Source organism: Natrix helvetica (genome assembly GCF_964273705.1).
Source record: "Natrix helvetica genome assembly, chromosome: 4".
Classification (NCBI taxonomy): Eukaryota; Metazoa; Chordata; class Lepidosauria; order Squamata; family Natricidae; genus Natrix; species Natrix helvetica.
In genome coordinates this window covers 64,128,926-64,145,686 of record NC_138550.1, presented here as the reverse complement: position 1 = coordinate 64,145,686, position 16,761 = coordinate 64,128,926, and the positions used below count along the sequence as shown (strand labels likewise).

The 16,761-nt window shown below is 36.6% G+C and overlaps 1 protein-coding gene across 2 annotated transcripts in view; it reads right to left on the bottom strand.

Annotated features, from left to right (window-relative positions):
• DMD (dystrophin) overlaps positions 1 to 16,761 on the bottom strand; it is a 1,188,090-nt gene that overhangs the window by 820,787 nt on the left and 350,542 nt on the right. For both annotated transcript variants that reach the window (XM_081951523.1, XM_081951524.1), the window contains exons 17-18: positions 8,571 to 8,694; positions 6,995 to 7,082 (exon numbers count right to left, since the gene is read on the bottom strand). In XM_081951523.1, coding sequence (XP_081807649.1) covers positions 6,995 to 7,082; positions 8,571 to 8,694 — 212 coding nt within the window. The remainder of the gene's footprint in view (positions 1 to 6,994; positions 7,083 to 8,570; positions 8,695 to 16,761) is intronic.

Genomic DNA, 16,761 nt, shown 5'->3' with positions numbered 1-16,761 from the left:
TAAAGTTTATTTTGTAACTTTACTATCCATTATTCAGTGTGGTTGCTTTATCTATCGCACGTTGCGTATACTTTACAGGGTTGCTCTGTTATAACCTCGACCTGGGGTTCATTGCTAGTGCTTAATCGCACCAGTTCCTAACATTGGTTATGGGCCCAGACGCCCTGCCTTAACCATAATTTTTTTTTTAAGCACCACTTTTTGGATAGTTTATTTTTGTGAATATGGCACAAGAACAGTCTGCTGCACTCTCCATGATTACCCGGTTTGATGGAACCAACTATGTTTCCTGGTCCTTGAAGTGTTCCCTACTTTTGTGTAGAGAAGGACTGTGGTTTGTGGTTCAGAACCCACCAGATGTTACAGATTGGGATCCTGCTGATAATGAGGATGCGAAGAAGATTGCGCAGTTTAACAGGGACAATGAGAGAGCTCTCTGCATTATTGGACTAACACTGAATGACCAGCAACTGGTCCATATTCGTGGCGAAGAGTCTGCTGCTAGGTGTTGGAACACATTGCGGAGAATTTATGTTCGGGACAGTGTGGGTGCTCATATTCATCTCACACGGAAACTGTTTAGAGCCCGTTTGCAAAAAGGTGGTGATATGTTGGCTCATTTAGACTTCATGAAGAAAACTTTGCAGGATTTGCAAGAAAAAGAGTTGATTTTTTCTGAGCTTCAACAGGTGTATATTATTCTATCATCGCTTGATGAAAGCTACGGCTCTTTTGTTTCCTCATTGGAAGTTCTTTCACGAGTTGAACTGCCATTATCTGAGGTTACCGGGAGATTGCTTGAAGAGTCCAGACGAAGAGAGGATAGAGTTCAGTTCAGAGACAATCAATCACAAGAAGAAACACAGTTTTCAACTGTAAATTTTGTTAAGAAATGTTATTCTTGTGGTGGTAAGGGGCATATTGCTAAGAACTGTAAAAATAGCAAGAAAAGGAGTGTTGCTAATAGTAAAAGAAAAAGCAACAATGTTACTGTAACTGTAGCTAAGGTAGATAAGGCTGTAAACCATAGTTTCTGGGTGGTTGACAGTGGCGCATCCCATTCTATAACTAAGGTTAAAGAAAGGTTTGTTACTATGAAGGCTAGCAAACAGCACATTTCCTTAGCAAATGGTTGGAAAATTAAGGCTTCAGGTGAAGGTACAGCTTATTGTCCATGTATTAATGAAAAATTGGAAATGTGATATGTACCTAAAATGAAATTTAACCTATTATCTGTAAAAGACCTTGTGAAATGTGGGTTTACAGTAACATTTAAGAATGATAGATGCATTATTGAAAAGGAAGGTAATAGTGTTATTGCCAATTTGGAGAATAATTTATTTATTCTACATGAGAACTCTTTAAATATTGCGAGTTCTGAACCTGGTTATAAGAATAAACAGCCCCATGATAACTGTATACATCTACTTCATAGACGTTTAGGCCATGTAAATTTTAAAATGGTACGTCAAACTGTTATTCTATCTAATGGAATCAATTTGAAACCTTGTTCAAAATATCTTAACTGTAATGCCTGTAACCAGGCTAAAAGTAAGGTTACCCCTGCAAACCGGTTTCAAGGATTCAAGACATCTAAACCACTGGATGTAGTGTTTGCAGATCTAATTGGCCCTAAGAAACCTAGCTTAGGAGGTGCCTGCTATATACTCAGCATTATGGACCATTATTCTAGGTATGGTTTCTGTTATGTAATGAAATCAAAGGCAGAAACTTTCCAACATTTTACTAAATGGTTAAAGTTTGTTGAACGTAAGATGGATAAAAAAGTACTTTGCCTAGTCACTGATAATGGGTCTGAATTCACTAATCATAGGTTTACATCAATGTTGGAGAATGCTGGTATAGAACATAGGCGTTCTGCCCCCTACAGGCCAGAACATAATTCATTTATTGAAAGACGTGGTCAATCATTGCAGGCTATGACCAGAACTATGCTGGTTGATTCTGGTTTGTCAGAAAAGCTTTGGGGTGAGGCTATAATGTGTGCAAACCATATTCTGAACATAGTAGTTAACTCAACTACTGGTAAGATTCCTTATACTCTTTGGCATGGTAGGAAGCCTGATTTGAGTTATTTACACACATTTGGTGTCCCTGCTTGGGTGCATATTCCCTCACAGACTAGACGGAAGGATCAGAGCAGAGCTAGGAAGATGGTTTTTGTTGGGTACAATTCCAATCATAGATCGTTTAGGTTCTGGGAACCTGGAACTCGGAGAATTATGCACAGTGCTAGTGCTAAATTTTCAGAACATGTTGGTTGGGAGAAGTTAGAACAAGAGTTTCACAAGGTTTGTGATGATATAGATGTTGATCGTTTGGTTAATCATGATACATCAAATGAGCAGTTAGAGAATCAGGATGGTCCATCTATTACTCTGAAAAGGGAGGAAGATGTAGATGTAGAATCTACTCGTGAGGTGGAACAGGATGATTCTGCAAGTCCTGTATTGCCTAGGAGGTCTACTAGGGACAGGCATCCACCCGACAGATACCAAGCCAGTGTAGTATTGCAAGTTAGCATAGAACCTTCTAGTTTTGCAGAGTTAAGGCTGTATCCTGAAAAGGAAAAGAAATTGTGGAAAACAGCTATGGAGAAGGAGTTGAAATCCTTACAGGAATTGAAGGTTTATGAAGAAGCTAGGCTCCCTTCAGGGGAGAGTGCAATTGGCTGTAGATGGGTGTTTAAAATTAAAAACGATGCTGCTGGCAATGCTATTTATAAGGCTCGTTTAGTTGCTCAAGGGTTTTCCCAAACTGAGAGGGATTACGATGAGGTTTTTGCTCCGAGCTTGAAAGCCTCTACGTTGAGGGCAGCATTGGTGTGGGCTGCTAAGTATCGGTGTAATGTTACCCATATTGATGTTGAAACAGCGTATCTGCATGCTCCATTGCAGCATACCATTTATATGAAGATGCCACCAGGTGTGGATTCTAATGGCCAGACTGGTTGTTGGAGACTTAAAAAAAGCCTTTATGGTTTAAAACAGTCCGGTTTTGAGTGGAACAGATGTATAGTAAATGAACTAAAAGCTATGGGATTTATTCCAGGTTTGGCTGATCCTTGTTTATTTAGACGGGTGAAAAATGGTTTGATCTCGTTGTTGCTTTTGTTCACGGACGATATAGCTATTATTACTAGGTCTGAGCAGGAAGCTATTGACATTGTTTCACAATTAGAGAGTAAATTTAAAATCCAGAATTTGGGTGAAATTAAGCATTATCTGGGCTTAGACGTGGTTAGAACCAGTAAAGGTTTTAAGCTGTCGCAGGCTGGTAAAATTAATCATTTACTTAAGAAATATAGCATGGAGCTATGTAAGACTGCAAAGACACCAATGGCATTGGAGTTTAAACCTGAGGTTACTGAGGGTACTGGTTTTGATAAGGGAATCTATCAATCTTTGATAGGTAGCCTAATGTACCTAAGTAATTGGTCTAGACCAGATATATCATTTTGTGTGAACCAACTGGCTAGATTCAATGATAGTCCTTCAGAGAGGCATTGGCAAGCAGCAAAGCGTGTGCTGCGTTATTTGAAGAAAACTATCCACTATGCATTATATTTAGAACCGAATAGGGATTTAGTTTTGACTGTGTATGCTGATGCGAATTTTGCAGCTGCTATAGATAATAGGAAGTCAACTTCCGGTATAGCCTTTATGCTAGGTGGTGTACTGATTGGATGGAAGTCGATACGACAGAAACACATAAGCTTATCCACAATGGAAGCTGAGTTTTCATGTTTGTCGTTGACATGTACTGAGCTGATATATTATAAGCAGTTGCTTATAGATATGGGATTAAGTATCAATGAACCTTTTACTGTTTATGAGGATAATCAGGCAGCAATAAAAATGGCGACTAGTTTAGCTATTAAGACGAGATCGAAGTATACTGATTTGAGGTATCTTAATGTTCGACAAAGCATTAAGGATGGCCTGATAAAGTTGGAATATTGTTCAACTGAAGACAATTTAGCAGACAACTTCACTAAGGCACAAAGTTCAATGAAACATACCTCATCATGTGAAGGTTATCATCTTACATTGTGAGTGGATATATTGATCTACCCAAAGGGGAGAATGTTAGGGTGTAACCAACAAGTTGGGTAGACAATATATTGCACAAGGCATGTTATGTATCTTTAAGAGAGGAGCTCTGCTAATTAGTAGATTACAGCATTTAAACTGCAGCTGATGTTGTTTCTCTCTCTCTCTCTCTCTCTCTCTTGATTGATGTATGATAACTGCTGTCTAACTGTTACTACTGTTGCTACTACTTACTGTGTGTAAGTTATTTGCTACTTGTATCCAAGTTATCTTGGTAGTATTGGACTGTTTTTTTCTGTGTATGACTTTTTGGCTGTGTTTATGGATTTTGCTATATTCTTCAAAAAGTAAAGTTTATTTTGTAACTTTACTATCCATTATTCAGTGTGGTTGCTTTATCTATCGCACGTTGCGTATACTTTACAGGGTTGCTCTGTTATAACCTCGACCTGGGGTTCATTGCTAGTGCTTAATCGCACCAGTTCCTAACAAAACCCCAGGACCAGATGGAATACCGGTGGAGCTATACAAATATAATAAAATAATATTGGAAGAACTAGGAGTAGAAATGTTTAATGAAGTTTTAGGAAAAGCCAAGAAGCCTGAATCATGGACGGAAGCAATAATATCGCTAATCCCGAAAGAAGAAACCAATCTACAAGAAATCCAAAACTACAGACCAATTTCATTACTAAATTCCGATTATAAAATATTTGCAGCAATTATGGCAGGAAGAATTAAACAGGTTTTAAATGAACGAATACACCCGGACCAAAACGGATTTTTACCTCACAGACACATTAAAAATAATATGAGAGTCATCCTAGACATAATAGAATATTACGAGGCACAACCAGAAAAACATATGGTACTGGTTTTCCTTGATGCACAAAAAGCATTCGACATGTAATTTGGAAATTTATAATAACACTATTAGACAGGATGAAATTCGGAGGAAAATTTGCAAAAATGATAGAAAAACTTTATAACAGTCAGACAGCCAAAGTTCTGATGAACAGAGAACTAACAGAGAAGATCGAAATAAAAATGGAGTCAGACAGCAATGCCCCCTCTCTCTTTTGCTGTTTATATTAACCCTGGAAATTTTATTAAATGAAATTCGGAAGGACCAGGGAATAAAAGGTTTGAGACTGAAAAACGAAGAATATAAGGCCCAAGCCTATGCAAATGATTTAGTATTCGTTCTAGAGGATCCATTAGAATCTAGTCTGAAATTAATTTAAAAAATAGAAGAATATGGCGAAGTGGCAGGATTAAAAATCAATAAAGTCAAAACAAAAATGATAACCAAGAATATGACAAAAAAGCAAGAAGAGGAACTGGAATTAGGTGTCGGCAAAATGTTCCACAATTAAGGACGATAATTATAATAAACAAGTGACACAAATAAAGAAAGATTGAGAAAGCTGGAAAAATATTCAGCTATTACTAATGGGACGTATAGCCACAGTCAAAATGAATATTGTACCAAGAATCTTATTCTTGTTGCAGGCGGCACCTATTAACCCAGGTAAAACTATCTTTCAAGAATTAAACAAAATAACCACTAGGTTTATTTGGCAAGGATGAAAAGCGAGGATTAAACTAAAGTCAATGCAAGATAGCAAGGAGAGGGGAGGTTCAGCATTACCAAATTGGGACTTATACACATTAGCAGTAACAATAACATGGGTGAAAGATTGGATAGTGCTAAAGAATAAAAGAATTTTGACCTTAGAATGCCATGATTTGCAAGCAGGATGGCATACATTCCTATCAGATGATAAAAATAAAACACAGAAATACTTTCAAAAACATTTAATTAGACGAGCGTTATTGCAAAACTAGCTCAAATTTAAAAAAAAACAACACTATGTAAAAATCCCAAATTGGCTATCACCAACGGATAGGATGATCCATCCAAATTTTATAGATATGACTAAAATGCTAAGATACAGAGACATAATTGACAGATAAGGAAATTTAAAAACAATTGAAGAATTGGCAGAACAAAACATGAAAGTGGACTAGCTAACCTACTTGCAAATCAAAACTAAACACAATAATGATACTAAAATATATGACATCGAAACAGAACCACACGAATTGGATAAAATAATCCACAGCTCAGATAGAAAGATGATAGGGAGAATATATAAATTTCTCCTGAAGCATAAAATGGAAGAGAAAATCGTGAAAGAACAAATGATAAAATGGGCACAGAACTTTGGCTATAATATTAAATTGGATAAATGGGAAAAATTTTGGGGAACAAACTTAAAAATGACACTATCAGTTGCATACAAGGAAAATCAGTACAAAATATTTTACAGATGGCACCTGGCACCAACAAGGTTAACTAAAATCTCAACAAATACCTCCCCAAAATGCTGGAAATGTGAATTAATACATGGAACATACTACCACTTATGGTGGACCTGTGAGGAGGCTAAAAAGTTTTTGGAAAAGGATAAAAAAGTGGCTAGAGGTAATAACAGGTGTTAAAATAGAATGGAAACCTGACGTTTCTTTATTAGGAATAATGACTGCGAAATATAAAAAAGAAATTCAGTATTTAATATTACATATAATTACGGCGGCAAGGATTGCCTTTGCCCAGAAGTGGTTTAAACTTACTAGAGGTAATCAGCCAATATAGCAGACAGATGAGTAAGATAAGAGGGTTAAGAATGGTGAAATGCAAATGAAATATAATAGAAGGGGAAACAATATAAGGTGAGCGATATCGATTGGAAATTGCTATTAGAAAGAACAGGAAGCTCCTGTTCGTATTGTATTGTGCAAATGTGGTGTACGTCTAAGTTTTATGTGTGTGTATTTTACATGTTTGTAAATAAAACTTAAAAAAAACAAAAAAAACCCACTAAGAGTGTTATATAAATCCACTGCCATGTAATTACCATTCACCATCTGTTCCACGAGGGCCTCACATGATCTAATGGCATCTTGAAGCTTCCTGTATTTGTCAGGTTTTTCTCTTTCTATGATCTGTAACATGATAAAAAAAAAAGTTGAACATTTCACATGAAACACTTTTCAAAGTTTGGCCAATAGAAACCTTGATTAGATGAATATGGTTTCAAAAGCAATCATGTTGTCTTCTATCTTTGATAAATCTGAAAAATATTGCTATATTTAAATATTCATGATATTTTCAGTCCATACAAACTTAAATCATTCCTCATTTATCTAAATTCCACCTATTTGCTTGGTTAATCAGATTCTGCAATTAATCAAATATGAAATATTTAATGACTCCTTTAAATGTCCCTTTTATTAATCTGTTTTGAAGCAGTAATTATACTTAACCTAAGCAGCAATAATAAACTATTACTGAAATCACTGCTTCCTCCGTATAGTAATAGTTTATATCTTTTATTGAGTATTAAATGCAACATTTTGCTGCTTTGCAATTGTTGCATCTAATTCATACTTCATCTACCTGCACTTTAACCCCATGAGTACTACATGAATGCTTTATGAAGAACTGATGAGAGAGTAGATATTGCATAGCTACAGAAATCCTCTGAAACAAGGCTCTCAGCACATGTGAATGCTTATCACCTTTCTCTGAATTATTAACAACTCAGTGTTCAGAAATTGTCCCCTTCTGCTTCCAATTACATGTGCACGGATTGCCATTTTACATGCTCTCTCCAAGAATATAAATTAGAAAATAGTTGTAAGTACATAAGCAAAAATTGTATAACACTGAAACGATAGATTAATGGGACATGACCAGATGGTACAAGAAATCAGCCACTAGAACTTTTTAGGGCTATTCAACACAAAAGATAATTGTAGTGTCAAAGACAATTACATAGCATTGCCAGGGAATATTCTTCAAGTTCCAAGTTAGAGATGAAATCCCATTAAAATAGAAAAATGTTTTCTGAGCATCTTCCAAGAAATGTCATAAATATGTTTCTGAAATAATAATATTTCTCCATTACAACTTTAAATAGTTTGCAAAACAAATTTCATACAATTTTGCAGAGAAAAAAATGCAAGCCAAAGAGGGGGGGGGGTTTAAAATGGGACAATTAAAAGGAATTCAGAAAGCTGAGCATTTAAAAAATGCATATTAATATGACTCAAATGTATCTCAGCATTATATATTTTACAAAGATCTTCTGCCTGTAAACATTCTTTTATTCAAATGTCACACTGACAAGTTATAATCTTTCTCAAAGCAATGCATTTAAATATATAACATTATTGACTTTTGGGAAGCCAGGCTTTATATTTTATAGCAGTCACTGAATACACCTAGTTGCATTATTTATATTTTTGGACAGGATGATAGCAAACTAAAGCATAAGAGCATTTATGCATACTTTATCAATCTATTTCAAACCTGAAATTAATCTACAGCCATTTATCAAATGGAAATACATACATAGTAAAACTTCAAGCTGATAACATACTAGTTCTACAAACGTTATATAAATTAAGTAAATATATTTTCCCCCTTACATTAACTTTTTCTCTGAGATCAGATACGTTTCCTTCTTTTCTATATATTGCAAATTCAGGACTCTGTAGTACAGCTTCTGAACGAGTCATCCAACTGTGAAGTTCTGTTGTATCAACATCAAATCTAAGGAAAGAAGAAAAAAGTTGTGTTTTGTTGTTCTTGTTTTATAAAAAGGAAAGGAGAACAATATGTTAAAATAATAAAAAATGATTTAAAACTATTTCATTCAAAATCTAAACTGCATATAAAGCAAATTCAATTTAAATAATATCCTGTTTTCCATGCATATTTAAAATATTATTTGAGTAGACATAAGGAACCAAAGGTAATATATGAAACAGAACAGGGATATGATAAAAGCAAATGTATGTACAGAGACAAAAATATATGTATAAATAATATGAACATTTAGATACAAGTTTTTGTAGCTTATAGTATTTCTTCATCTGGCTTATATCATGTTTAAAGAAAATAGTATGATGGGCATAAATAATATATTTGTTAATGTAAAATAATAATATGTAAAGTATGGTATTGTAAAGATATCAAGAATGGTCATGGTATTTGTTTATTAAAACAAAATAATTGTATTTGGAAGTATATGTGCCTAACAATAACAGTCAATAGATTTTAGTATGTTAGTCCTTGTAGGCTTGATCTCAGCCTACCTTACATGGATTTCTGGATACTTTGTCCTATTATGACTCTGTAAATTAACATTCCTTTTTTTCAGGTGGAGTATTTTGTTCACTTAAAAGAGATGGTGATAATGCTCTTGCTTATCTTTTGTCCAAACTTTTTATTATTATTGGCTGTTTCTATTTCATGTTTAGCTAAGCTGGTAAAGAAAAGCTTTGAGCTACAGGACATGTAGATAATGAGCTTTGGTCTAGATGTGGATTTGACATGAATACAAATTTTATCACCCTGGTGCTTGATCTATAGAGGAGATGAGGAAGAGGGAATGGGACATCTCTGTGTCCTTTTGTTAGTGTTGCCAATGTATCTTCCTGGACATTTGTAGATTTTTTTTCCTTTCTATTCTTATTTCTCTCATTCCTGTCAAAAGATGTACCTAAGAAACTTCTGTTCATCAGAGTTGTTCCTAATTTTAGGGACACAATTTAGGATTAAAGCCTGTTCTCACTGGGGATTTACTTCTTAAAGACCAGATTGCTGTCAGGAGGTCCCTGGGATCCCCCATTAATGATGAATAGCTAGAAATTATCAGCAAATGGAGAGGAGGGTGATTTTTTTTTGAGTGATAGGTGATAAACCTGCCAAGATCCTACATCATATATACTTATACTAAGATTGACTTCAAAGCCAATTCCAGGTGTTTACAGTAATATATAGTCTTAAGCAATTTAGCATCAAGATTTTAGGACTGCCTATTTCCACGCAGTAAATCCTACATTCCTAGAAAATTAATAAAGCAGCTATTATTGGACCTGCTGCATATAATTATTATCAAGCTATTTCAATTGCATTTCTGAAACTCATTCTGAGCTGTCATTTTATTTATTTATTATTAAATTTGTTTGCTGCCCATCTCACTGCAAAGTAGATAGCATAGAGAGACAATTTTATTTGAAATTAATAAATGACTGATTCACTAATTTGAATGAAGAACTGTGCATACAATTTATATCTGTAGTACTACAATATTTGGGAATGTTTGAGAAAAATAATTCTTTGATTTTTTAAAGAAGTCAAAGTTCCTGCAGAGTATTCTCTATTAAAAGAAAGAAAGAAAAAAGGAGAAATAAACAATGCAGGATGCAGAGTTATATTTAATAACAACCCAATAAATAAATATAAATATTAGCCTAGTTAAATTATTCAGGGGAAAAATGGTGCATCATTACAGAGAAAGCTTAGAATGGATTTGCTGGAATATACATACAGATTTAATTTTAGACCCATTCAATGTAATCATTTTACTACCTATCCTAGATTGTTTCATCGTTAAAATACTAATGTACCAAGGCATCCAATAACAGCAATGTTCACATTGTTTTTCCACCTAGATGTTAATGGGAGATGCATAAGAATGGATTGCAGCAGAACAACTCCTATGTTCCTGCAATAATATACACATCAGATGAAATTGTTGCAAAGTACAATCTTCCATTTGATGATCTGTTTCCAATTTAAATTAATACAACTTTGTTATCATCTGCTATTTATTGTTCTGTTTTGAGCAAATGATAATTAATTCTTGTTACAAGTTTGTACAGCAAATTCACTATAGTCTAATAAAATATCTGATGTTTGTGTTAATATTTAATAAAATATTTAATTTTGATTAGCATTTATTTCAAGGAAGGGACAATTTAAATAAAGTTCGCTAATCATTATGACACTAGATGGCGCACCAGTCCTGTTTAAATGCACTTGGACTCTCATAGAAAGGTAGGGAAAAAATCTTGTGAGGATTATGTATAATGCCATTCTAATAAGTATGCTTTGAAAAATGATTGTTATTGTATAGGTATTCAGATTATTTTATTTATGGTGTGAAATGATTAAAAGTATTTGTGTGTGTGTGCGCGCGCGCGTGTATGTGTATGTATGTGTATGTATATATGTGTGTGTGCATGAATGAATGTGTATGTATATTATGTTATGTGTTGTGTTCCGCTATGATGTTATGCTACGTTGTGTTATAAAGCAGAGAATTAGCATACAAACGTGAGTCTTGGATGCAGGGATAATCCTCTGCTCCTGGAAGTTTAACCAAATGAAAACTGTTTCCAAAGTTCCCTTAATTGTCTGATAGGGGACTCTTGAAAACAGCTTCTAAGAGAGTTGCCAGTAATCCATATCCCCAGAAATAGAACTATAGTTTTCCTTTGGTTTGTTATTGAGCCTTCCATTTCTTAGATTGCCACAGATTTTTAGAATCATACCAAACGTTAATGTACTAATTACATACTACTCCATTCTGAAATTCAAAGTTGCAAATGTGAGGGCTTTCCTGGACTGCCATTTGTTGCCAATGTCTAATCTGTTACAGCTAAATTGCTTCCTGATTCCCCAGTATGATTGTAACTTTGGAGCAGTATAACTAATATACAGTATATTCAGTGTAAGGGACTCACTGAGCATATGTTTTACAATTTTTGAGATTCTTTTCTTATCCATGGCAAAAGTGCTGGCTTGTGCAGCTAAGAGAACCAATTATTCCAGTGCTCAATCTCTTACAACCTACTGGACATCAAGAAAAATATGAGGTTTGAAGCAGTGGAAGAATCTGTATCCTGGAAACTCTATCACTGCCAGTTTTGAACAAAAATTGGATAAACATTTGTATCTTTTCCTTCTCTGGACTAGAAAACCTTCAAGATCCCTTTCAATTCTATCATATATTTGTACTTGTATTGATACATTACCAATACATGTACTTGCATTGGTACATTTTGAGCAAATCCCTTTTTATGCTTTATACTTCTCATCCCCCCTAGATTATTTCTGTGCATTATGGTTTCATTTTATGATGTTAATTATGACAGAATGAAAAACAAATAATGGCCCGTTTATTTTATGGCACTTCTTTAAAAAATGACAAAGAATGTTTTAATAAATATTCTACAGTAAATTAAAAGTAACATCAAGATAAAGAATATTGCACTCGTTAATTTTTTAAAATAGTTTTTATTAAACATTTTTACCTTTAAAAACAGGGGAAAAAACAAGAAAAAACAAGGCAAACATAACAATATAAAATAGTTATACACCCTTCTGTATCGGCATTCATGTTTAGCCTTTGTAATTCTCCGTTCTACATTGCCTTCTTATTGATTTTAACCTCTGTAATAGTGTAATAACAGTTTTACTAACACTTGTAATAATATTAATTGTTCATATTACCATTACATTTACATTGTGGTCAATATTTTAAGTTTGATAGTAATTAGTAACTTTGGATAATTTTTATTCAATACTAGTTTAGGAAAAAAACACACAAAAAAGACTTCTATTTCCTGTTTTGGCTTCTGTTTTCTAGCCACTTATAAATTCTCATCCCTATTTTATAGAAATCCAATTCTTCTCTTTCTTCTAGTTCCATGGTCATTTTGTCCATCTCTGCACATTCAAGTACCTTTCTAATTATTGTTTCGTCTGTGGGTATATTAATTTATTTCCAGTTTTGTGCGAAGGCGATCCTAGCTGCAGTGAGTATGTGTTATATTATGTATTGAAATTTTTTGTCCATTTTCGGGTCTAATATTCCTAATAAGAACAATTCTGGTAACAATTCTAACTTTTGCTCCGTAATTTCCTCCATACATTTCTGAATTTTACAACAATATTTCCTTGTAATGTAGCGCGTCCACCACATATGGTAGAATGTTCCAGACTTGTGGCTACATCTCCAACATTTGGGGGATAAATTTGGATACATTTTAACCAATCTCGCTGGGGGAAAATGCCATCTATAAAACATTTTATAGAGGATTTTCTTTGTAGGCTACTGCTGTCGTAAATTTATAACTTCTTTCCCATAGTTTGTCTCCTTATTCTAACTCTATATTATGGCCAAAGTTTCTTGCCCAGTTAATCTTTGTCTCCTTTACTGTCTCTTCCTCCATTTTATATCTTAAAAGAAAATTATATAATTTGGTAATTATTTTTCCTCCCGTTTTTAATAATATTTTATTTAATTCATTTGTTTCTCATGTATTCCATATTGTTCCTGATCTTTTTAAAATCTTTTTAAAATTTTTAAGTAAGGCTACCATTCCATATTTATTCCTTGTGTTTTCAGATCTTGTACTGATTTTAGTTCTCCTTTTTCATCTAAAAGTTCTGCATAGCTTACCATTTTACTGAGATCTATGGTATTTGGGCATGTCATTGTCTTCATCATTGATAACCAGATTGGGATTTTCATAAAATGGTTCTTTTTTATTTTTTCCCAGACCTTAAAGAGGGTTTCTCTTACTATGTGTCTCTGGAAGTAGGAATGAGATTTATTCTTTCCCTCCCAGAGGAAGCCATGCCAGCCTAATTGGAGATCATGTCCTTCTAGTTTAAGAATCCTTTTATTTTTTAGTTGAGCCATGTCAGGACTGCTGCCTGATAATAAGGTTCCCAATCTGGGGGGCCAAAGCCACCTTTGTTTCTACTATCTTGTAGAAGTTTGTATTTAATATGCAGTTTTTTCCCTGACCAGATAAATTTGGATACCATTTTATTTAGTTGTTCAAAAAAAAAATTCTCTAATTTAATCGGTATTGTTTGGAAAAGATAAAGTTGTTTGAGTAATACATTCATTTCAATTGTTGAGATTCTCCCAATTAGTGATATTTGTAGTTTAGTCCAATTGTCCAGATCTTTTTGTATTTGTCCTAGCAATTTATTGTATTTGTCTTCTTTTATCATTACATTTTGCTGAAAACCATATTCCCAGGTATTTAATTTTCTTGACTCTCAAAATTCCCAATTTCTCCTCCAGTTCTTCATTTTGTCTTTTGGTTAGATTCTTAGTTAATATTTTGGTTTTCTCTTTATTTATTTTAAGCCCTGACACTTTACCGAATTGGTTTATGTCTTGTAATAGTATTGGTCAAGTTTCTAGGGGTTCCTCTATGATGAATGCTAGAGCATCTGCAAAGGCCTGCACTTTGTATTTTTGTGTTCTAATTTTCAATCACTTTATCTCCTAGTTCTGTCTAATTTGTAATATCAATTGAGGGATAAATAACAGGGGGGATAGAGGGCATCCTGTCTTACCCCTTTGGTTATGCTGAAACCTTCTGTTGCTTCTCCGTTTAGTAAAAATTTTGCCATCTGGCTAAACTATATTGCTCTGATGATCCTAACAAATTTCTCTCTGAAATCCATTACTGCTAATTGATTTATAAGAAAATTCCAATTCAGGTTATCAAACGCTTTTTGTGCATCAATAAATATCAATGCTGCTTTTTTTCTGAATGTATCTCATAGTATTTTAATATATTCATTATCGTCCGTATATTGTTTTTTTATGTGTCCATTGGGTAGAAATCCATTTTGTTCGGGGTGTATGATTTCGTTTAGTATAGTTTTAATTCTTTCTGCCATTATTGTCATAAATATTTTATAATCAGCATTTTAGCAATGAGATTGGCCTATAATTTTGAATCTTTTGTTTCTCAGTGTTGTCTTTGGGGATTAATGTTATTAATGCCTCCGTACAGTGACGTGCAGTGAGGGTTATGGCTGGGGAGGCTGGTGACGTCATCAGGAAGGCGGGGAATGGGACCACGTGTGCAGACCACGTGTGCAGACCACGTGGTCTCGTTCTCCGCCTTCCTGAGTGTACATTAAGGGGACCGCGGCATAGCATTACTTCCTCCACCGGCACCAGTCCCTTTCACCCCGCTCAAGCCTTGCCGCCTGCAGCCACCGCCCACCCTCGCTGCTCCTTTCGTTGCTTGCCCGCCTGCCTCTAAGGCACGCCAAAGCCTCCTTCGTCCCCCCCAGCGCGCGCCCTTTTTATTTCCTGTGACACCCCCCCATTTCGGGAAAGCTTTCCCCATTGCCTGGGGGGTGAGGGGGGTGGCTCCTCTCCCCCCACTCCCTCCGTCCCTGCCTCTCTCCTCAGCCCCAAAGCTCCGTCCGCGCGACTCACTTCCAAGGCGGTGGCTGCTCCATCCCGCTCCGGCTCTGGAAGCGACCGAAGATCAGGCTGCGTCGCTCGCTCGCTCGCCGGACTGCTTCGGCGCCATTCTGGCTACCTTCGTCCATCCGCGCCCGGGAGATGCGGAAGCAGTCCGGTGGACGAGTGACCGAAGATCTCGCTGCCTCACTCGCTGCCTCGCTCGCTCTCTCGCCGGACTGCTTCGGCGCCATTCTGGCTACCTTCGTCCATCCGCGCCTGGGAGACGCGGAGGCAGAAAATGTTGTCGGCGCCTCCAGATGACGAACCAGTCGCTTGCTTTCGTCATCAGGAGGCCGATAACATTTCTGCCTCCGCGTCTCCCGGGCGCGGATGGACGAAGGTAGCCAGAATGGCGCCGAAGCAGTCCGGCGAGCTAGCGAGCGAGGCAGCGAGCGAGGCAGCGAGATCTTCGGTCACTCGTCCACCGGACTGCTTCCGCATCTCCCGGGCGCGGATGGACGAAGGTAGCCAGAATGGCGCCGAGGCAGTCCGGTGGACGAGTGACCGAAGATCTTGCTGCCTCGCTCGCTGCCTTGCTCGCTTGCTCGCCGGACTGCTTCGGCGCCATTCTGGCTACCTTCGTCCATCCGCGCCCGGGAGATGCGGAAGCAGTCCGGTGGACGAGTGACCGAAGATCTCGCTGCCTCGCTCGCTGCCTCGCTCGCTCGCTCGCCGGACTGCTTCGGCGCCATTCTGGCTACCTTCGTCCATCCGCGCCCGGGAGATGCGGAAGCAGTCCGGTGGACAAGTGACCGAAGATCTCGCTGCCTCGCTCGCTCGCTCGCCGGACTGCTTCGGCGCCATTCTGGCTACCTTCGTCCATCCGCGCCCGGGAGACGCGGAGGCAGAAATGTTGTCGGCCTCCCGATGACGAAAGCAAGCGACTGGTTCGTCATCCGGAGGCGCCGACAACATTTCTGCCTCCGCACCTCCCAGGCGCGGCCGGACGGATGTATATAATATTATATATATAGTATATAATATTATATACTATTATTCCATGAAGAGAGGTGAGGCCCTGCCTCCCTTGCCTCTAGTGACCGCACGTCACTGCCTCCGTACAAGATTTTGGCATCTTAGCTCGTTCTAGTACTTCATTGTACATTTCAAATAATATGTTCTCTAATGATTTTTATAGTTCTTTATAAAATTCTGCTGGAATTCTGTCCAGACCCAGGGTTTTATTTTTTTCATTTTTGGATTGCCCTTTTAAATTCTAGCCTCATTATTCTCTCATTTAGTGTTTCCTTTGTTGCTTCTCGTAAGGTTGGAAGGTTCCTCTTCTGTAATATTTTTTTAATATTCTTCTATTTTCTCTCAGCTGTACAGAGCTTGAAAGTATCTTACTGCTATGCTTTTTTTCCTTCCTTCTGGTTGTGTATCACCCCTTCTTCATCCTCTAATTGCTGTATTAATCTCTTTTCTTTTTCTTTTTCTTTTTCTTTTTGTTTATAGGCCAGCCATCTCCCCGGTTTATTGGCATTTTCGAAATAATTTTATCTACTTGATCTAATTTTCTGGGCCACTACTTCTTGTGTAAT